General features: G+C 37.3%; 1 protein-coding gene across 1 annotated transcript in view; it reads right to left on the bottom strand.

Moving 5' to 3' along the window:
• The window catches only part of PARD3B (par-3 family cell polarity regulator beta), a 1,037,082-nt gene that overhangs the window by 895,813 nt on the left and 117,365 nt on the right, over positions 1-23,904 (bottom strand). Inside the window, exon 2 of the mRNA XM_047773303.1 lies at positions 1,707-1,808. Within this exon, the coding sequence (XP_047629259.1) occupies positions 1,707-1,808 (102 nt within the window). The remainder of the gene's footprint in view (positions 1-1,706; positions 1,809-23,904) is intronic.

Here is a 23,904-nt window from a genome sequence, read left to right as displayed (position 1 = left end):
ACCTTATTTGGTAATGATGGTGAAGTCCTTTTAAAACAGAGATTACATATAATACCACTAGCCCTATGTCTAGCAAATGGATCATGGTTAAAAAGCTCAGTGCCAAGATGGTTTAAAATAATTCTCTGAAAGAAGGAGCTCTACAGGACAAACTATTTCTCCAGGCACTGTTCATGAAATCACTCTTCCCGTAATGAGCTCTTAAATAAGGTTGGGGTGAGACAGTTTCTTCTGGCCCTTCTTAAACTTGCCACATTTCAGCTTTTCATTTTTAATACACTGGACAGCAATGAAATTTGAGATGGGGAGACCCGCTTCATTAATAAACAACCCAAATACTTAGAATATTTCAAAGGAAGAATGTGGCTGCAGAGAAGAAACAAAGTAAAAAAGGGAAAAAAAGTGAAAGTCCTTCTCTCCTGTTATGAAGTCCTCTTCTCTGCTACATTTTCACTTACCATGAGGCCAAAAAATAAGACATGTGCATCAAAATCATATAAAAAGTCAGCTCTAGACAGGAAAGCTTTCTCTTTCACTCTAATTCAACGGTGTTCTTTGAGAATCGAGTTTGGTTGAAATATTGTATTGGATTATTATTAATAGAAGGAACCACAAAAGATAAATTTTCCAGAGAATCTTCCAGTCCGTGTCATCTAAGAGCTTACCATCTATTTAGGGAGAAAAGTCCCTCATGAAATGGCTAACTAAAATGCAAAGTAAACAAGGGTTGAATTCCAACAAGAAACAGGGAAAATAATGGACAGAGTGATTGCAAACACTAATGTAAACTTCAATGATCCAAAAAAATCTTATTGCCAAGGAAAAATGCAAATTTCACCTAAGTTCAATAAGTCAGTTACTTATATTCCAGTCTAGTTGATTAAAACACACACACACACACCCCTATCTGAGATTGCATAAAAGCAATACAGAGAAACATGTTTACAGACTTAAATTAGCCTATTAGTAACAGCACTAAGGATGCATAGCAGAAGAAACAGAAGCAACGCTCTCTCCAGGAAAGCAACAGTTCAGTTCTGGAGAACACATCAGCCACTCATCAGAGGAGCTCATAAATGACATGACTCAACAGCAATAAGCAGTGTATTGCCTTTTATAGTTGATTTTTATACCTTTTTCAGTTTAGCATCCAAACGATAATCCCATTAAAATTATATTTGTGATGGGATCCTTCTCAAATAAGTGGCTAAACATGTTGAAACTTGTTGAAATACTCAGTCCTGTGTTTCTCCCATTAGCAATAAAAACAGCTACTTTAAGAAGAATCTTCACCCTAGTTCTTCCTAAGACTTTTTACTCCAGTATATACTCTCCTTTGAAACACATTCAAATCTCAGGCATGGATTTGACTATTTAGCCAGGGCCAAGACTAAACTCTGGAGCCAAGGACGACGATGAGAACTCCAGGAGCCTCAGAGCCTGACACTAATTTACTGATGCATATTAGCAACTCCTGGGAATGAAGTGTCTGCTAATTAGGCCACCATGAAAAGATTCCCCAACCTCAACAAAGTTTTTCTAGGCATCTGATGATGAACTTTGATGTATGGGCTGTGTGGGTGAAACTTGAACAGATGGTATCTTTTAACAATAACTGACACATAGGCTTGTTAAGGATCTCAATCGCTGGGAAGACCTGCAGCTCTAAAGAGGAAAACAAAAGGAGCACATCCTTCGAGTCCTACCTTATCTTTGTCTTCAACGACATCTGCCAGGACATCATCTGGATCTAGGATCCCTCCATCTGTGTATTCTAAGTGATGAATCTTCACCCAGTAACCAGGATCCTATGGTAGAACAACCAAGAAGAGTCATCACGAAAACTTTTTAAAAAGGGAAAGTCCATTTTAATTTAAAAAAAATAGACTGACTTCTTAAAAATAGGCTCTAGCAATAATACAAATTTTAAACACCTAAAACGAGTGTTATCTGTTTATTTGGATACGTTGTTGGCCTGTTTATCCTGTTTAACATAAATCAGTAATAGACATATAGTTTATCATTTTTTCTGGAAGATAAATCACAATGGAAAAATAAATTGCCCTAGCAATTTGTAAAGCAGATTCAAGGAATTCTGAATATCCTACAATTTAGGTAAATCCCAAGAATAACCTGCAAAAGAAAGATCATCCTGAGGGTATTTTCTGAGCCCCGGGGATTAAAAGTTCAAATTGAGATCCTAGAACTGTAGGAAAAAAAAAAAAATTAGAAGGAAGAAATCTGTGATGGTACTAGCTATCACCTCAGATATACAAATGCAATGAGGTGACCGACATCTTCTTCAACTTTTTAAGTCTGTGCTGTGCACATGTTCTCAACTCTACGACCTGCAGTGACATCTGAAGCAGCAGCTCCAGCGTTGCTTTCCATTCCCTGAAGCATGGAAGCAACCAGAACAGTGTTTATAGTTGAACAGGGCGGCATGGGTAAGGGTACCACTGAAAAGGGTAGCACTTTAGATTTCCTAAAGTATTCTTTTTAAAAACTGCTTAGGAGTGGAAGACTTAAGGAAGGGAATTACTTTCTCAATTTGCTTTTTAGCTGGATACTCTTCCCTAGTACTAGAATTTAGAATTAAATGATCCATCTCAGGCATTTATAGACTGCTTATTTCTGGAAAAGATATGAAAGTAAACCAATGTAACAAGAGCACGGACCAAAGAATGAAGAAAAACATGACTGTAGTTTTCACCAGAATAAATACCCAGGCTATAACCAATTTGGTTATGTGATTCTTAAAAAGCCCCTCAATGTGGGGGACTTTTGAGCTCTAAGCACCCAGTATCCACTGAAGGAATAGATAGCAGTTTGTGAGAAGCCACAAGAATTCTTCTAGGATAAAGCTCTAAGCCTCCACTACATGAATCTCAATGAAGGGTAAGCCCTAACAAAACCCACAGAATTCAATTGCAATTTTACAAAAAGAAATGGTTGCTATACAGCCTTCTCTTACAGCTGTCCCCTGATAAAAGGCAAGGGCATACTATTAAATAATAATTCTTTTAAACCATCTATTCAGAGGGCTATTGAAATGTGGCTCAACTATACAGCTTTTCGGTAATCGACTTGATAAAGTGATAGGCTTTAAAAATCCAAAGGGATCCTCCATAGCCAGTCTTGTGACATTTCAAAATTAAGTTTTCTATAGAGATCTAAAGAGCAATTCCAAATAGAATGAAGGGATTTTTTTTTGCTTCTAATACTAGGCTTATAGGTGAAAACACTAATGATTTATTAGGAAACTGCCTGATTCTACTTTGCCCTGATAGAGATCTCAAAGATAGAAGCAGTGACTGTATCACCAGCCATGAAAAGCATCCATCGCTCAGATTCTTTAATCAGAGAGCTTTACCACCTCAAAGTAATTGTGCTAGAAAAGGTAAGCTGAGTATAATAGACTAGACTCCAAATAGGGAGGATGCTGGGGTTGACAAAACATTAAATGTAATGTTCACTGGAATATACAGAGAAGACAGCAGAAAAGAACTGCCTAATTATCTTCGGGAATTTTATTTTCTTTTTATTCTTCCACTATGACCGTGCGACAAGCAACATATTTCTCTAAATCTACCCAGGACTTCTGGCTGAAATTCTGTATTACATTTTTCTTTATAAAAAATAGCCTTCATGGGAGTTTCCTCTGTGGCTCAGTGGAAACAAACCCAATTAGTACCCATGAGGACAAGGGTTTGATCCCTGGCCCCGTTCAATGGATTAAGGATCCGGCATTGCTGTGAGCTGTGGTGTAGGTCACAGATGCAGCTCAGATCTGGTGTTGCTGTGGTGTAGGCCGGCAGCTGTAGCTCCAATTCAACCCCTAGCCTGGGAACTTCTGTATGCCATGGGTGCGGCCCTAAAATGCAAAAAAAAAAAAAAAAAAAATAGCCTTCTTATAAAAATAGTTCAATTTAATTACTTTCCATTACTTCCACTGAGTTGGTTCTTGATATAGTATGGCTCTGTCAATGAAATCTGTTCATATTAACCATGTTTATAAAAGGTGATGTATTCTTAAGTGTTGGCTTTTTTATATTCAGTTATTTAAAGCAGACATCAAGTTGTCTGATTTTTACTCATACTCAGTTTGTAAAAGCAGATTTTATCCCTGAGACTAACATAAATGATTATCCCCAAGAACTGCAATGTAAGTTAAAGTATACCTCTCTTCCTGCCTAGAGCGAAAAACAGAGTAGAAAACCAAAGCCTTGCTGGTAAAGTACAGTTCAGCACACAGCAGGAGATCGATCTGATCACTGGCAAAGGGAAGAGCAGACAAGTGGCAGCAAGATGGGTTGTTTAATCACAGGGCATTCCTCCCTCACACATACCTGGAGGATCTAAGACCCTCTGGTAAATAAGGCACAAGACTTAAAACCAAGACATTTATCCCGAGGTTTTATTCAAGAGTACAGATCTGAAGTTTCACAAACCTAAATCAAGTGAAAAAGTAATTTGATGCCTTTTGAATCACATATTCAAATTCAATCCAGAAAAAAAAAATTTTTTTGAAGTGAACTACCTGGTTCCAGAACATAAAAAGACTTTGCAATTTCTAATTCTATCCTACATTGATACTGCCATGTTATACACTCTAAAGGAAACAGTAGGCTAATGACAAGCACACATGCAACGCTGAATGAAAACCCAGTAGCCATATGAAAGCAGTTTCGGAGTTAATATTTCACACATCGAGAGAGGTAAATCAACAAACACAGTATGAACTGACCGTGATTTTGTCCCCACGGCATTTTGACCATGGTGCTATAGATCACTTTTAGAAAGTGTATGCAGTATTAGCAAGCCAACAAGCCATCGTAACACCATAAATTTACCCTGACTCCTTTATGCATGTAAAAATTTCAACCATTACATTGCAGTCAACATTTTGCATTTCATTTACTTGGTTTTATTACCATCATGAATAAAACCGATCAAATAGGAAAAGATGTTCACATATATGTCTTGGTTCACTCAATTAATCACTTGGAAGAGTTCACAGTATTTTTCATGATCGTGACATTTAATCTACCTTTATATTGCACAAATATCTATAATATGTATAACTTTTAAATTATTTTGAAAATATCTCTAACATATGTGCTATGCAATAAATTGTCTTACTTATCCTCCTAGGATCATTAAAAATAGCATAATATACATTGTCTCCTCCACTTCTGATAGCATCTTATCCATTTTTAAATAATGTACAGTTAACTTAAACCCTGATGGAATTTGGAAAACTACAAAGAGTCTACGGGGATGAATTGGAAAATGAAACAAAAACATCTGCATTATGGAAAGAAGACAGTTACAGGGTGCTTTTCATGATCCATGCAGAAACAAGCATTATTATTAATAGTAACAGGCAAATTCCAAACAGGCGGTATTATCAATAGCAACAAATATCCTCCACTGTGGGCAGATAACATAAAATTTGACTCTATACCTTGGAAAATTTATAGTAGACAAAGTTGTAGAGAACAGTAATATTCCATCTGCCATATGTAGAGGAGTATACTGGCAAGGCAGATGCGACAGCGCTGTGACTACCAAGCACTGAGATTATATCAATGATCAAGAGAGGGTTTCTACACCAAATGCCTCTGGCATAAGAAGAGAAAAAATAGGCTGCATGGCAACAAGGTCCAAAAGTGAGGGGGAGAGCGCTGCAGAGGAAGGGCCAATGGATAGACAAGGGCTGTGCATATCAGTGGTGGCAATCACAGTGCTCAAGAATGCAACTGGGGTCTTCACAGCTTCATGTTTTCACAAGAAAAATCTTACTCCCTAGAATAAACAACAATGATAAAGTGGAAGTTATTGGAAAGGGAGAATTTTCCTTGGAGAATTTAAACTTCATGAATTGGGTAGCATGTGTCCATAAAATGAGATTTCACAGTTTTCATCATCTTCACCAGCAGCAGCATCACAGCAGATAATCTGTTTTAGTGTCTACTATAAGCCAGGTACAACAGGTATTGCATGTGTTTATATGATTAACTAATTTATCCTCCAATAGCCTCATGAAATAGTTATCAATCCATTTTACAGATGAGGAAAGCAAGGCATGGGTATGCGAACTAATTTCCTGAAGGTCAAATCCTTACTAGACAGCAGAGCCAAGGTACACTTTGTAAACATAGTAAATACTTTTAAAGAACTTCACAAAAAGTACAATTACCTAAGAAGGGGATTCAATCTATTTCTATCTACTAAGTATAAAAAATTTTAAATATACGTATGTATGACTGAATCATTTTGCTATACATCTGAAACTAAGACAATATTGTTAAACACTATAGTTTGATGAAAACAAATAAATTAAAAACCAACAATTAAAAAATTGAATTATTTTAAAGCTTTCCCATAAAGAAAATATCAGGCTCAAATTACTTCAGATAAAATCTTCCTACGTTTAGCAAATGATGTCAATCTTATAAAGTACTTCTAGAAACTAGAAAAAGAAAACTTTTCCCATCTCATCTTACGAGAACAGCATAACACTGATACCAACGTCTTATGAAGACAAGAAAATTATAAAAATTATAATTTTGCATATTAACACATATCTAAAAATCTTAAAACATGTGTAAATCAAATTCGATGATGTATATAAAGGATAACACATCATGACCAAGTGGGATTTATTCCAGTAATGCAAGAGTGGTTTAAAATTCAAAAATCAACCAAGGTTGGTCACCAAATTCATAGAGGAGAAGGATAAAAATTAGATGATCACCGCAATGGATACAACACAAGCACATGAGAATAACCAGCAATTCACAATAAAAGGTATCTTGGCAAAGAATATAAATCTGTAACTAAACAAGGCAAACCAGTAACAAAGAGAAAAACTAAATTTTTCAAAAATGGTAACAATTACAATAGCATTAAAAAACCAAATATTTTTAACATTTCTAACAAAAGTATATAAAGCTTCTATGCTAAATCTCACAAAATATTAGTACAAATTAAAGAACTATTTTATGGATTGAATGACTCCATATTGTGAAGACGTTGATCTTGCCCAAATTGATAAAATTAGGGTTAGACAAGTAGAATTCTTAGACCCTGATGATGTGAATATAAATGTATGTGGTTGTTTTGGAAAAAAACTGGCAGTACCTGAACATAAACACTGCATAGAACTGAACATAAACTCCCATGTAGCTCAGAAATTTCACCCCCAGGTATCCATCCAGAAGAAACGAGCATACAGAATTACCAAAAGGCATGTACTAGAATATTCACAGAAGGATAATTCCTAACAACTCAAAGTCTGGAAATGACCCAAATATTCATCCCCAGTAGCAAGGACAAATACCATGGCTATGCAATGGAATACTAAACATCAAAGAGAATAAAAAAACTATGGTTTTACACAACAATGTGGACGAATCTCACAGCATAAAATTAATCAAAAAGGGACAAATACACACACACACACAAAGGTGCATACTGTATAATTCCATAATAATCTCAAAAACAAGCAGGATTTACCCCATGTTAGAAGCCAGGAGACTGATTACCTCTGAAAAGAGGAGAAGGGCAGTCCTGAGTGAAATGTACACAGGGGATTCTGGAGTCATGTTCTATTTCTTAACGTGTGTGCTGGCTACAGTTATTTGTACACCTTTCTGTGTGTTATACTTCTAAAACTTGACACAAAAGTGAAAGAAACTTTTTCCTGAAAAACTGATTATTCTTTTCAAACTGAAATACCTCATGATTCCCTTCACAGGACATTTCTACAGAAAAACAAATGCAGACTGCTCAACAGCTGTGCAGAACAAGTTTCCTGAGAAGTGTAAGAATAAATCCCAAGGCAAATAAAGGTGGGAGAATTGTCTGTTTAGATCTTCTGCCCACTTTTTGATGGGATTGTTTGTTTTTTTTTGGTATTGAGCTGTAGGAGGTGTTTATAAATTTGAGATTAATCCCTTGTCAGTTGGTTTATTTGCAAAGACTTTCTCCCATTCTGTGGGTTGTCTTCTTGTTGTGTTTAGTGTTTCCTTTGCTGTGAAGAAACTTTTCAGTTTAATTAAGTCCCATTTGTTTGTGTTTTTATTGTCATTACTCTAAGAGGTGGATCCGAGAAGATGGTTGCTGTGGTTTATGTCGGAGACTGTTTGGCCTATGTTTTCCTCTAAAGTTTTATAGTATCTGGTCTTATATCTAGGTCTTTAATCCATTTTGAGTTTATTTTTGTGTATAGTGTTAGAAGTGTTCTAATTTCATTCTTTTCCATGTGGCTGTCCAGTTTTCCCAACACCACTTGTTCAACAGACTGTCTTTTCTCCATTGCATATTCTTGCCTTTGTCATAGATTAGTTGACTGTAGGTGCATGGGTTTAATTCTGGGCTTTCTATCCTGTTCCGCTGATCTATATTTCTGTGTTTGTGTCAGTACCATATGGTTTTGATGACTTGCTTTGCAGTACAGTCTGAAGTCAGGGAGCCTGATTCCTCCAGCTCCATTTTTCTTCTTCAGAATGTCTTTAGCTATTCTGGGTCTTTTGTGCTTCCAAACAAACTTTAAGATATTTTGTCTGAGTTCTGTGAAAAATGTCCTTGGTAATTAAGATATTGAACATCAGTGATTATTAGAGAAATGCAAATCAAAACTACTATGAGGTACCACCTTACACCAGCCAGAATGGCCATCATCAAAAAGTCTGCAAACAGTAAGTGCTGGAGAGGGTGTGGAGAAAAGGGAACCCCATTACACTGTTGGTGGGATTGTAAATTGGTACAACCACTGTGGAAAACAGTATGGAGAGTCCTCAGAAAACTAAAAGTAGAACTACCATTTGATCCAGCAATCCCACTCCTGGGCATCTATCCAGGAAAAAACATGACTACAAAAGATACATGTATGCCAACGTTTGTTGCAACACTATTTGCAATAGCCAAAACATGGAAACAACCTAAATGTCCATTGACAGAAGAGTGGATAAAGAAGATGTGGTACATATACACAATGGAATATTACTCAGCCATTAAAAGGAAAGAAATAACGGCATTTTCAGCAACATGGATGGTCCTAGAAATTATCATCCTAAGTGAAGGCAGTCAGACAATGAGACACCAACATCAAATGCTATCACTTACATGTGGAATCTAAAAAAAGGACACAATGAACGTCTTTGCAGAACAGATACTGACTCACAGACTTTGAAAAACTTACGGTTTCCAAATGAGACCGGTTGTGGGGTGCGTGGATGCACTGAGGGTTTGGGATAGAAATGCTGTAAAATTTGGTTATGATGATTGTTGTACACCTATAAAATGTAATAAGATTCATGAAGTATTAAAAATAAATAAATAAATATATAAAGGTGGGAGTCCCAAAAGATGGGGAAGCCAAGTTATCCCACCAACAGAACAGGCAGCTCAAGGACCACCAGTGACTCAGAATTTCCAAGATCTACAGAGGTGGCTGAGTAGACCCAGGGCTTCAATGACAGTGTGACAAGTCTACTAAAAATGTCAACCTCATCTCAGGCTGTAGTAATAGAGATACTATGGCTTCAATAACAGTGTGACAAGTCTACTAAAAATGTCAACCTCATCTCAGGCTGTAGTAATAGAGATACTATGTCCAGAACAGAGCAGGAAACAATCTCCTCCTATGCTAAAGTGGTCATTCCACATTCAGAGTAATTTCTCAAAATTTATTGAGCTATTTATTAATAAAATGGAGAACACTCATATGAGGGACAGAAGTAGGACAATTTCATAACACATAATTTAGGGTTTGTTTAAACAACAGGGGGAATAGTCCTTATTTCAAATATAGTAGGACCACTGTTTATAAGGCACTGAGCTCTGGAAGATATTCAGTGTGGCAAAAATTTAGAATGGAAAAGCAATGAGGTCCTAATTGGCCCAGTGAGGTCCAGCACAGGGAACTATATCCAACAGCTTGGAACAGAACATGATGGAAACTAGCATGAGAAAAAGAATGTATATATATATATGTGTGTGGTGTGTGTACACATATATACACACACATACATAAACATTCTTGGTGACTGGGTCACTGTGCTATATAGCAGAATTGACACAACATTGTAAATCAACTAATAAAAAATAAATTTAAAAAATCTCTTATGGTTGGAATTATCTTCGGAAATCTTTCAGGGAGATACCATATTGGAGACAAAGATATCTCCTTTCAATAATTCCAACGTTACTTGTTTTTCACCTAAGACTAAAGTATATTATTATCCTTTCAGCTAAGTACCAGATAAGTATCTGGATTATGCTGGAGACCATGTTCTGTGAAAATGCTTATATCAAGCATTTAGAATCACATTAAGATCAGAGATAGACCGATACCATAAGCGCGTGGGAACTGAGACAACAGCGGTAGTCGGGTCTCTCATTCCGTGCTTCCTCTGGGATACATGCTTCTTGATCATACAAGTCAAATTACCTGCTCTACTCGAATTTTTACCCCCCTCTTTTCTTTGGTTGAGCTTTTATAGGTAAATTTGTAAAAGTTAAATGACCACATGAGACTAAAATTAAAAGGTTATCATGTATAAGAAAGATTTGAATTATTCTGTACAGTTCCAGGAAAGTTGCATAAACAATAGAGAGGTAGATTGAAGCTTAGCATAAGAAAGACCTAAAAAGAGCTGTCTTAGAGTGCTAGAGACAAGAGCTAGAGGTTATGGCAGTTACTTGTAGAATGCTTTAAACCTACTTCATTCATGTACATAAAGATGCACACACAATTTAGAGTATCTGTCACAGGTATTCTTTGGAAGTACTATAGAAGATGCCAGCATCAGAGCAGCAAGAAAGTCTGGTTTAATTAGCTGTATCAAGTAAAGCTTGAGCTGTAAGAATTTGTGGCCTCAGTTCTTATTAAAATTTATAATAGAGTAGGATAAAATAGTAAGCTCTTCATTCCTGTAAGGAGTCAAGCAAAGGCTAGACAGCCATATCTCAAAAATGCCGTAAGATAAGAAGTGGGGATCGTGCGACCCCTTCCATCTCTCAAACTTACAGCTTCTAGAATCTCAACGCTTTTCAGAGCTTTGAATCTGCACCAAGAGAAACTTCTTGAAAGAAGAAATGTATGCTGTATCATAAAAATGTTTTCAGTACTTCAGCATAATTTCACAGTTATTGTGCATATCCAAGTAGAAAGTCCATGAGCGAAACTTCTGAAATATCCTAATGTATCAGTTATTCTAGTGTCTCACTATGTAATCTAAAATTTCATTAATTTTGGAACAATTTAAGATAAAGTTCTTCCAGATCCAAGATAAAAGAATTACTCTGGTGGTGGGAAAAAAAAAAAAAAAGACCTGAGAATTTTGTATTACAGTCTGATGAGAACTTGTGGATATGGAAGAAACAACTGTATTATGCCATTTATTATAAGAAACTTGAGCATCAGAGATTTTGATACACAAAGGTCAAGCCACAAGGAAGGTAGTTGTTGGCTTGTTGATATACAATCTTCAACAAATTAGTATGGATACAAAAGCACCACAATTCCGAGGGAAATTTTCAATTTTATTTCATAACCTGTTTTATTAATATTATCCATTCTTCTTTTCAAACAGAAAAATATTTAAGCATCAAAGCATACAGTTCATTTTCTAACTCATATATAAACTAAATAAAAAGAATGATAATCACCCAAAGTCATTTTTCATCCAATTTTGTGAAGTAACCATAATCTCAGCAATTTTCTGTACATAAAAGCCTTTAAGTATTCATTTTTTAGCCTGGGATTAACCTAAACTCATGAGGTAAAGAGTTCCAAATATCTAGTTTTTTTTAATAAAAGACAAATTTTAATTACCTTCAAATCTATTGCCTACAACATCACAGCATACTCTTTATAAGAACATGGAAATTTCCTTTTCCCATGGCTCTAAGAGTGAATTAAATGCATAAAAGTATAAGCCTTATATAAATCTTCAGAATTAAATATACTGTAATCACATAAAATGAAGACTTCTATCAGGAAAATCAAATGTTAAACTCTTAAATTAACAAAAATTACACCTTTAAATAAAATATATATTTTGAAAGATTTCCGGTATGAAAGACTCTTAAAACATTAAACCAATAGAATTTAATTACACTGAAATATGTTTCAAAATAATTTTAAAGAAAACAGCTGATATATTTTCAAATCCTGTTTTCCATTAATTGTTTTCAAATGAAATTTTATAGTCCAAAGACCTAAATGCCAAGGTTTTAGAAGCTTGTGTGGTCCACAGGCATTCAAAACCTACAGCCAAAGAATGAAAGTGGTCCTGTCTCCAAAGAGAAGAACAAGCTATGATTTTTTAAAGGATTTATTCATTATAAAACCCTAAAAAAAGGATTCTGATACGAAAGGAATTTTAATAAGAATTTGAGGATGCAAATTCATAAAACTTAAGTTGTCCTTCAGTTTACTTAATACCACCAATTAGGAGTTCCCGTCATGCCGCAGCAGAAATGAATCCAATTAGGAACCATGAGGTTGGGGGTTCAGTCCCTGGCCTCGCTCAGTGGGTTAAGGATCTGGCAGTGTTGCCGTGAGCTATGGTACAGGTAGCAGACATGGCTCGGATCTGGCATGGTTGTGGCTGTGGACGGCAGCTACAGCTCCCATTGGACCCCTAGCCTGGGAACTTCCATATGCCGTGGGTGCGGCCCTAAAAAAAAAAAAAAAGAAAAAAAAGAAAAAGAAAAATACCACCAATTAAATTCCAGACTTTCTCCCTGCTACGATGCTGGCATCTTTTACAATACTTCCAAAGAATGCCTTTGACAGATACTGTCAATTGTGTGTGCATCTTTATGTATATGAATAAATGAAGGTTTAAAGATTCCACAAGTAGCAGCCATAACCTCTAGCTCTTTTAATCCAACACCATATTTTATTCTGAAGAAATTAAGACTTAGAAAATAGAATTTTGATAAGCAATAAGGTCCTGGTATATAGCACAGGGAACTATATCCTATCTCTTGTGAGAAAACATGATGGAAGATAACATGAGAAAAAGAATGTGTACATATAAATATATATATATAAACACACAGTCATATATATATATGGGTGTATATATACACAGTCATATAATTATATATTATATTATAGTATTAAAATACATATATTAAATATAATTATATATATATATATATACATACACACACACTGACACCGCATTGTAAATCAACTATACTTGAACAAAAAATTTTTTTAAAAGAAAAGAGAATTTTAACTTACAATGGAATAGGTACTGGTACTGGTGGCAGTATTTCTAAAACTAATTAAAAAAAAAAAAAAAAGGACCTCATCAACTTCATCCCCAACCACGGCTTATAAAATTTCTTGTCAGTATGGCAGTAATAATATAGGAATGGGGAAGAATTAACTGATTTTCAAAAGCATTGGGTCACAACTGCCCAGTCCTGTTAGCTGTGTTTCTCCAACAGGGTCATTCCTTCAGAAGGCTAGAGGTGGATCATAGATGCAGCCAAAAAGAACATAAAGCACAGAAAGGGAGTAAGAAAAGATAACCTCAAGTATCCCCTGCTCAGAGATAACCTTCCTGTCAATCTAGCACTGATTCTCTGCCGCTACTGCCAGTATCAAGCATCATTAGATTATTCAACTATTTGTTTGTTTTTATTGCTTGGTCTCCCTCAAGTATAACATAAGTTCCATGGTACAGAAACCTCACTTTTCTCCTTCACTTCTATATCCCCAGCATTGAGAACCACATCTGCCACCCATTGTGCATGCGTCTCTGGAAAGAAGACGAGGAGAGACTGAAAGAAGTAACAAAGGAAGAGGATAAAAAGATTTTCTGCTGTAACAGAGAAAACCATTTCATTTATACTAATACAAAAGGCTTAGTCATGTGACCTATATTTTTGATAAATTCAAGGGCAGCCTGAGAAGAACAGAAACACTATGGATTGCATGTTAAAGGCAATTTTTCATGCAACTTCTATTAACAAGTTATAGGAGAAAAAGACCCATCCCTGGAAGAATAAAGCTTACATTTCACTAAAATTGTCTGAAATTATGGTATAATTATACCAGTATTATACTATTTAGCTATAAATATAGCTGGAGGGAAAAGCCCCAAGCAGAAATACCAACTGGGTAGCAGGTAAATGACAACAATGAAAAACAAGGTGGACTCAGAGTTCACCATATAAAGAAAGATGGCAAGAATGATAGTAAAATTAAATGTTGTAGAGAAGTTTTTTAAGAGTTATATCACAGTGCCAGTTTTATACTTTTATACATATATCTCTATTTTATATATATTCACTTAGACATGCCTATTAATATAAAATACAAATGCTGAGATAACCGAGTTTGTACTTTGTCCAAGAAAAAAAAAATCCAATCCTTATTTTGTTTAGCTACAGATAAAGAAATATTTTATTTTTTCAAAAAAATTACCAGTTGGAGTTCCCATCGTGGCTCAGTAGTTAACGAATCTGACTAGGAACCATGAGGTTGTAGGTTCGATTCCTGGCCTCGGTCAGTGGGTTGAGGATCCAGCGTTGCCGAAAGCTGTGGTGTAGTTCGCAGACACAACTCAGATCCCGCATTGCTGTGACTCTGGCCTAGGCTGGCAGCTATAGCCCTGATTAGACCCCTAGCCTGGGAAACTCCATATGCTGCAAGTGCGGCCCTAGAAAACACAAAAAGACAAAAAAAAAAAAAAAAACTACTAGCTAACGCACACCTATGGTTATAGTGGTTAAGTCTAATATCATCTCATCTTCCCTGTAAATCAACCCCAAACAAGAAAATATTAAAAACAGAATCATAAGCTCTGTTTAATGAAACCAGTAGATTATCTGCAGTCCAAAGTACAATATAAAAGGCCAAAAATGGATGGACAGGGAGGAGGGAAGTCAAACTCATCTTTAGATAGAGACAGCTCATGTGAAGAACAAGGCAGTGGACTTGGGACACAGTCTGCAGTCACCAGGGACCGTGAAAATTATAGGAAGGAGCAAACTGAAAATGCTGAAGAAAAATTGCCTGAAGGAGTTCCCATAGTGACTCTGGGTTAAGACCCCCAACTAGTATCCATGAGAACGTGGGTTCGATTCCGGGCCTTGCTCAGTGGGTTAAGGATCTAGCATTGCCATGAGTTGTGGTGTAGGTCGCAGTTGCAGCTTGCATCTGGCATTGTGGCTGTGGCTGTGGCTGGCAGCTGTAGCTCAGATTCGACCCCTAGCCTGGGAACCTGCATATGCCCAGGGTGCAGCTCTAAAAAGACAAAAAAAAAAAAGAAAGAAAAGAAAAGAAAAAAAAAAGAAAAAATCCCTGAGAACATTTTGAAGGAATGTTAAACCCCTATGTGTCCACAGCATCTCCTCTGTCGAGAAGCAAGAAATATAATCACTGGTACTATGGAACCTAGAGTCAGGTACAGAGCCCAAGACATCAGGCACAGAGAAGGGCTGAATGCAAAGGGCGGCAGACAACAAACAGGGACTAAGAAGTCTAAGCATTCCAGCCTCATTACCCCATTGGACCCCAGCCACAAGGCTAGCAGCCAGGCTTGCAACCTCCACGCCAGCCACGCCTCACAGGCTGCTAGAGGAAAGCATACTGCCAAAATGCGTGACCCAGGAAAGAGAGGACCCAATACTGAAGAGATGGGCAGGGAATTCCCCAAAACACAGTGACAGTAATTAATATGACAGCCATGCAGGAACCTAGAGAAAAGCCGCTCCTGCTTGGATGAGCACAACAAAGGGATCCAGAAGTGATGTTATCAGGGAAAAACCCAGAAGCCAGAGATATTATGACAGTTTTAACTCTACGGAAAATGGTACTGACAGTAATTTTATACAACGATTAGAAGGAGAAAAAAGAAAACATGAGGTTCAAAGAAAACTAAGCGAATAAAATATATTAACTCCAAGAAAAGCAAAAATTTAAGACAGGAAGCAACCACTGTTATTGGTTCAAGAGTAAACAGTATCACATGGTCACAGTGGTGAAAACACTGCATACAGATCTAACCCAAAATGCCAACGACAATTTTGGAAGATGAAAGTGGGGAAAACATGAAGAAATTTCCAATTTTCAACCACCCTAATAGGAAGTAAACAGATCATGTCTAAAGTTGGCTTATCAAGAGATAGCAGTAAGTTCATATTTATTATTATTATTAATTTTTTTTGTCTATTTAGGGCTGCACCCATGGCATATGGAAGTTCCCAGGCTAGGGGTCAAATAGGAGCTGCAGCTGCTGGCCTATGTCACAGCCACAGCAATGTGGGATCCTTAACTCACTGAGTAAGGCCAGGCATCAAATCCACGTCCTCATGGATACTAGTCAGGTTTGTTACCACTGAGCCACAATGGGAACTCCTAAATTCACATTAAGAAATAAAAGCACACTGCTATCCCATGCTTCATAAATCTATAGTTATGGAGATAAATACCAAAAAGGGCAGCTAAGGGGTTTAGGCTGGTTCTAGGGAGCAGTATGGGCTGAAGAGTATCAATAAGCTACTCGTTTTTGTTAAGCGACTTTCAGCACTATTTGACTCTTTAAAATAGAAACTGGCAAATTATAGCCTTCTGGCCAAATCCCACCCATCACCTATTTATGTAAAAGCAAGTTTGACGGAACCCAGTCGTGTTTATTCTAAGTATTGCGTGTGCTGCTCTCACACTGTAAAAGCACCATTGAACAGCGACATGTGAGATCACATGGCTTTCAAAGGCCAGATGTGCTACTTGGCCCTTGACAGAAAAGTTTGCCAACTCCCCCTTTAAGCCACAGCTAAGAATTACTTTGATTTTTAACATGTAGTGGTATAGAAGGGTAGCCCAATTGTATTCTGCAGAGGCAGCTCTTTCAGACATGGGCTTTAGCCTCTTTAAATGTTATCTCTGCTCCAAATAATAAGCATTTTACGAGTCTCAACTTTTTGATTTTCTGATATCACTGATGGAAACTAAGTGTAGTTTATAGAGTCCCTCAACGTTCCCAGGCTTCCCTCTACTAATGCAGTTGTTCTAAGATGCTTCTCTCCTTTATTGGTTACTTTTATCTTTCATGGATAACAAATATCTATTTGCAATTCTGTCATCTAACGACAGCAACTCCCCACCCCTCAGAGCAAAAGATGACATCATAGTTGTTACTGTTACTCTCTCTTCCTCGGTCCTTTCACTTTCCATTTTTGTCTGCTTTACCTTTACTTTCACATTATCCAAGTTGAAAACATTTATATTCTCTTCTGTAATGATAACCATACTTTGTCTATAATTTGATTCCAAAAGTTGAAAGCCAACAGACAGTACTGACATTTATGGCAGCCAAAGAAATAATCTTCCCTGACAAACCAAATAGGAAATGACTATTTATTGTTTTTTGCAGTGCTAATGCCACAACCCCTAAGCAATTCGAACAAGATTGTTCAAATATATTCCCCTTTATACAATCTACCCTTTGCCCAAAATTATGTTGAGTTACTTTGACAGGCAAGCTATACAAGTTGATCTCAATATCAATAATATATAGCAATTTACCCCAAGATAGAATTTTATACTTTCTCTGTACAGTAATATACACATACACATTATATATGTAGTAATATATATGTATATGGTCACAAACATTCAAGTGGATATAATCACATTCAATAGCAAAACAAAAGATGCCCAATTTTGCACAGATAAGAAAAAAAGAGTGATAAGTGATATGTCTTTTTTTTCTTTTTTGGTCCTTTTAGGGCCGAACTCAAGGCATATGGAGGTTCCCAGGCTAGGGGTCTAATCCAAGCTGTAGCTGCTGGCCTACGCCAGAGCCACAGCAATGTGGAATCTGAGCTGTGTCTGTGACCTACACCACAGCTCACGGCAACACTGGATCTTTAACCCCCTGAGCGAGGCCAAGGATCAAATCCACAACCTCATAGTTTCTAGTCGGATTCTCTAACCATTGAGCCCTGACAGGAACTCCCCCATCACTCTTTAGGAGAGCAAACATGATTGCCTTTGAGGACAAAGTAAAAATAGGCTAATGTTTCTAGGAAAATTATAAATGTCTGGTATGCAAATACCAGAAGCAAGCCTTCATATAGCAAAAGAGCAATACAGAAGGGTACTATTATTTTCCTATTGTTCCTATGACAAATTACCACAAAGTTAGTGGTTTAAAACGACAAATTTATCTTACAGTTCTTCAGGTCTGATGTCTGATGCAGGTCTCACTGGGCTAAAATCAAGGTGTCAGCAGAAACGAATTCCTGTCTGGAAGCTCTAGGCAAGAATCCTTTCGTCAGCCCTTTCTGGCTTCTAGTGACTCCCCACATTCTTATGTGCAAGGCTCTTTCCATCTTCAAAGACAGGAGTGGCCAGTCATCTGACTACCTCTTCTGATTCCTTGTTCACACATAAGGACCCTTGTCTTTACATAGGGTCCACCAGGACAATGCAGGATAGTCCTCCTATCTTAAAGTTAACTGATTAGCAACCTTAATTCCATATGCGACCTTTATTCATTTCCCACATAACATACACATTGTTCTGAGGACTAGGAAGTAGAAATCTTTGGGAGGCAATTATTTCACCTACCACAGGGGTCAAATATAGTGTATTGGCTTTGTTTTCTGTTGTTTTTTTTAAGGTGTCTTAATAGCTCTAATAATTATTCCAAATTAAATACAAATAAAAATCAATGTATTGGAAAATCCATATCACAAATGTGTTTGGAATGAAAAGGGGTATAAATTAGGTTAATAAAGCAACTAAACATAATTCTTCAGTGTATATTTAGAAGACCAGCCTTCAAGAAATGTTGGGTCCATTCAACTGTTGGCCTGAAGTTCCAGAGAATTTTACCCAAGAGGAGCATTAATTTTTAAATAATCCAGGAGAGAACAATGATATAAAATAGAGAGAAATGTTAGGATTGAAATGAAAATTTAAACAACTGGGAAATAATCATTCAAAGGAAGCCCCAAACTTATTACCCCAAAAGCACAGAGGCATTAACCAATCAGAACAGACATCAATTAATTAAGGCCAATCAGATGTCACCAGCTGACTATATCAGCCTGCCCATTTGATCTTCAGAGCCACACTTACCAGTGGAAAACTATTCCCAACCAAACTTTCTCCTCTCTATTCCATTTATTTGATCCTTTTGCATTAGGGAAAGACTGCCTCCACAGTGAATAATACTTCAAGATGTGGAAAAAGGCTTTTTCGCTTATTTACATCTCCTTCCACAGTGAGCATGGAGGTTTACCACCAAATCACCCCTTGATTCCTTTCTTTTTTTTTCGGTCTTTTGTTCTTTTTTTTAGGGCCTCACCCACAGCATATGGAGGTTACCAGGCCAGGGGTCCAATCAGAGCTGCTGCTGGCGGCCTAAGTCAGATCCACAGCAACACCAGATCCGGGCCGCGCCTGCAACCTACACCACAGCTCACGGCAACGCTGGATCCTTAACCCAATGAGCAAGGCCAGGGATCGAACCTGAAACCTCATGGTTCCTAGTCAGATTCATTTCCGCTGTACCACGATTGGAACTCCCTCTGTTCTCCTATACAAGAATAACCAATGTGTTGACTCTTTTATCACATCCCTATTAAACATACCTTTTATTATTTTTCTCTGAAATTTTTACAAGTCTATCACATGCTAAAAGGCAGAGTCCAGAACATAAAAGGCACTGCATAAGGCATAGTGGGAATATAAAGATTCTACCACAAAAGCAATGCTTTTCCCTATTTGTGATTCCCCAGGAGCTGACCAAAACAAAACAAAAAACAAAAACCAAACCAAACCAAACCAAAACCACTAAAAATCAAGTGAGTCCATTAGAAGAAAGTTTAAAAAAGTAAATTTAATTCATGGACTTGGAGAATAGACTTGTGGTTGCCAAGGGGGAGGGGGAGGGAATGGGATGGATTGGGAACTTGGGGTTAACAGATGCAAACTATTGCCTTTGGAATGGATTAGCAATGAGATCCTGCTGTGTAGCACTGGGAACTATGTCTGGTCACTTATGATGGAGCATGATAATGTGAGAAAAAAGAATGTATATATGTTATGTGTAACTGGGTCGCCATGCTGCACAGTAGAAAAAAAAATGTATTGGGGAAATAACAATTAAAAAAAAATTAAAAATTCTACATGTGTTGAATTTGAGATGCCTCTGGCTGATCCAGGTTAAAGTGGCTAGCAGGCAGATTAACATATGAGAATAGAACTCAGAAGAGAGGTCAGGATGTCAGGACCAGGACATACACATTTGTAAGTCAAATGTACAGAGGTTATACTTGGAAAATATGAACTACCTGGAGAACTAGAGGAAATTTTTATGGGATGCATCAAAAGCAGTGCTCACAGGAAAATTTATCACATTGAGTACATATATTAAAAAAAAAAGCTCTGGAGTTCCCATCGTGGTGCAGTGGTTAACGAATCTGACTAGGAACCATGAGGTTGCGGTTCAATCCCTGCCCTTGCTCAGTGGGTTAACAATCCGGCGTTGCCGTGAGCTGTGGTGTAGGTCGCAGATGCGGCTCGGCTCCCGCGTTGCTGTGGCTCTGGCGTAGGCGGGCGGCTACAGCTCCGATTAGACCCCTAGCCTGGGAATCTCCATATGCCACAGGAGTGGCCCAAGAAATGGCAAAAAAAAAAAAAAAGCTCTAAATTCAATAATCTAAGTTTCTATTTTAGGAAATTGGAAAAAAGAACAAGTTAAATCCAAATTAAGCAGAGAAAAAATTCAAAATTAGATCAGAAGTCAATAAAATTGATAATAATAAATCAATAGTGTTAAATCAATGAAAAAGACAAAATGGTGATTTCTCTAGCCATGCTCACTAAGAAAAAAAAGAGGACTCAAATGATGAATATCAAAAGTGAAAGAGGGGACACCACTACAGCTGCTGTGGACATTAAAAAGATAATAACGGAATGTTACAAACAATTCTATGCCCATGAATTTGGTAACCTAGATGAAAGGGACTAATTCCCTGAAAGACACAACTTGTCAAAACACACAAGAAGAGATCATCTAATTCTCTTGACATTGTCTTGCAAAGCAGAGGTCAAGTCACAGACTGGGACAATACATTTGCAGGAGACCCATCTGATAAAAGAATTATGTAAAATATACAAGAATTCTTAAAATCAACATTAAGATAACAAAAACCTGATTTTAAAATGGGCCAAAGACCCCAACAGATAGATACCTCATCAAAGGAGAGATACAGATGGTGGAAAAGTACATGAAAAGATTCTCTACATCATATATTAGGGAAGTGCAAATTGAAACAATCAGATATCATTACACATCTATTAGAATGCCCAAAATACCGAAGACTGACAACACAAACCCTGGTGACGATGTGGAGCAACAGGAAATCTCATTCACTGCTAGTTGGAATGAAAACTGGTACAAGCACTTTGGAAGACCGTTTGATGGTTTCTTAGAAAATTAAACATTTTTACTATATAACCCAGCATGTTCCTTGGTATTCACCAAAGGAGTTGAAAGCTTATACCCACATAAAAACCTGCACATCAATGTTTAGAGCAGCTTTACTCATAATCGCCAAAACTTAGAAGCCACCAATTGGTCTTTCAGTAGGTAAATGGGCAAATAAATCAGATAATACAATACTATTCTACACTAAAAAGCTATCGAGTCATGGAAAGACATAGAGGAAACTTAAATGTATACAGTGGACCCTTGAATGACATAGGTTTGAACTGCATGGGTCCACTTACATGTGGAATTTTTTCAACAGTAAATATGATACACGGTTGGTTGAATCTATGGACATGGAACCCTAGATTTGGAGAAACTGAGGATATAGAAGGCTGAGTATACTGAGTATACCGAAGTATATAGATTAAACTCAGATTTTCAGCACCACTAACCCCAGAGTTGTTCAGGGGTCAACTGTATTACTAAGCAACAGAAGTCAACCTGGAAATGACTACATACTATGTAATTCCAACTATATGACATTTTGGAAAAGACAAAACTATCAAGACAGTAAAAAGATCAGTGGTTGTTAGGGGAGAGATGAATAGACAGAGCACAGAGGATTTTTAGGGCAATGAATGTGATACTGTAATTATGGATACATGTTATCATACTTTCACCCAAAAACGCAGAATGTGTAACACCAAGAATGATCCATGATATTAACTATGAACTATCAGTGATCATGGTGTGTCAATGTAGATTCATCAGCTGTAACCAATATATCCCTCTGGTGGGAGATGTTGATAAGAGAGGCTATGCACGTGAGGGGTGGGGGCAAATGGAAAGTCTCTGTATCTTCCCCTCAAACTTGCTGTGAATTTTAAACTGCTCTTAAAAAAAAAAAATAAAGTCTTAGTAAAATTTTTTAAAAGACATACATGGCTCCCAGGCACATCTCTACCCAGACTTATTACTGAGTGCTGACCTGACAGCTCAACATAAATACATGTCTCATGGATGCCTTAAAACTACATGCCCCAAACTGAGTGTGGACCTTTCATACCCTATGTATGTCTTTCCTCAGTGAACAGCACCAATTTTCCAGTTTTGTGAGCCAAACCTCTAGGATTCATTTATACTTTTCTACCCTTCTGGCTCTCCCCTATACGAAATCTTTCCACAAATTCTGCCAAGTCTATCTTCTAAATCTACCTCAAACCTATCCACTCATCTTCACTTCCATAACTACTCCCCCATTACAGTAACCATCATCTCTTGCCCACACAACTGCAACAGTCACCTAAATTGGTCTGTCTACAATTACTCTTTTCTTTAAATATGCCAAGCCCTTCCCATACTCCTGTGCTTGGAGTCCTACTACTGCTTCAATCCCTAAGGCCCTTCATCCTAGGCTGAAATGGCCTCTATCTTTTCATCCCTATTATAATCCTAGCCATCATCCCTATTTTAATCCTAGCCATCATCCCTATTTTAATCGTAGCCATCATCCCTATTTTAATCCTAGCCATCATCCCTCTAGGCCCAACTCAGGTATATCCACATCTCACATGTGAATCCTTCCACAATTTTCCAATCAGAATTTCTTCTGCTACCATGCCCTTACATTACCTTGTTCACACTTGGTTTATTTCTATTTCATTTTGCTTCTGTTATCAATTATGTGTGTGTTTCATTCTCACATGAACAGGCAATGTCTTCATCATCTTAACATTCTCCCTTTACACCCCCCCTAATAACCACCCCCAGCAGGAGGAATCCAATATGAATTCAATAAGTAACAAAGTCCATTACTGGTAATTACCACATGGATAATATGACACTTAGTCCTAGAAACGGTTAGGACCAGATTATGTAAGTTCAGGAGGGAACACTGTACCCACAGGCAATAGAAAACAGTCCATCATCATTCAGTAAATAGTTAGTGAACCGTCTTTGGCTCTATGCAAGGACCAAATCACAGTCACAAAATTCTTAAGAGTTTGCAGCCTCTGGCATATTACCCAAGGTATCCCCACAATGTCCCTGATGCTCTCTAAAGCTTGGTAAGTAATACGCCAATCAACCTCAAGGCTGCACCTCATTTACCCCAGTCATTTCTTCCTCCAGAGATTTAGTATATGTAAACATTTATGATTACTGGTTAGAGATCACAGACTGTTTCATAAAAAAAAGACAACAAATCTTGCAGATGAGGAGACTGAGACCCAGCTTAGCTGACCATACTCCTGGAGGTCACAAAATTGGCCAGTGGCACAGTCAAGATCATGGCACGAGCTCCCTGAGTCTTGGTCTAGAGAGTTGGCATCAACAATCTGTGTAAATAGAAGGGGTTACAGGCATGAATAATTGGAATGGTTGGAATTTTTCATTCACTGGTTGAGGAATGTGGCCCACCTCT

The sequence above is a fragment of the Phacochoerus africanus genome, chromosome 3, assembly GCF_016906955.1.
Source record: "Phacochoerus africanus isolate WHEZ1 chromosome 3, ROS_Pafr_v1, whole genome shotgun sequence".
NCBI classification, from domain to species: Eukaryota; Metazoa; Chordata; class Mammalia; order Artiodactyla; family Suidae; genus Phacochoerus; species Phacochoerus africanus.
The sequence above is the reverse complement of the archived record's forward strand: the minus strand, read 5'-3'. Positions and strand labels throughout refer to the sequence as shown.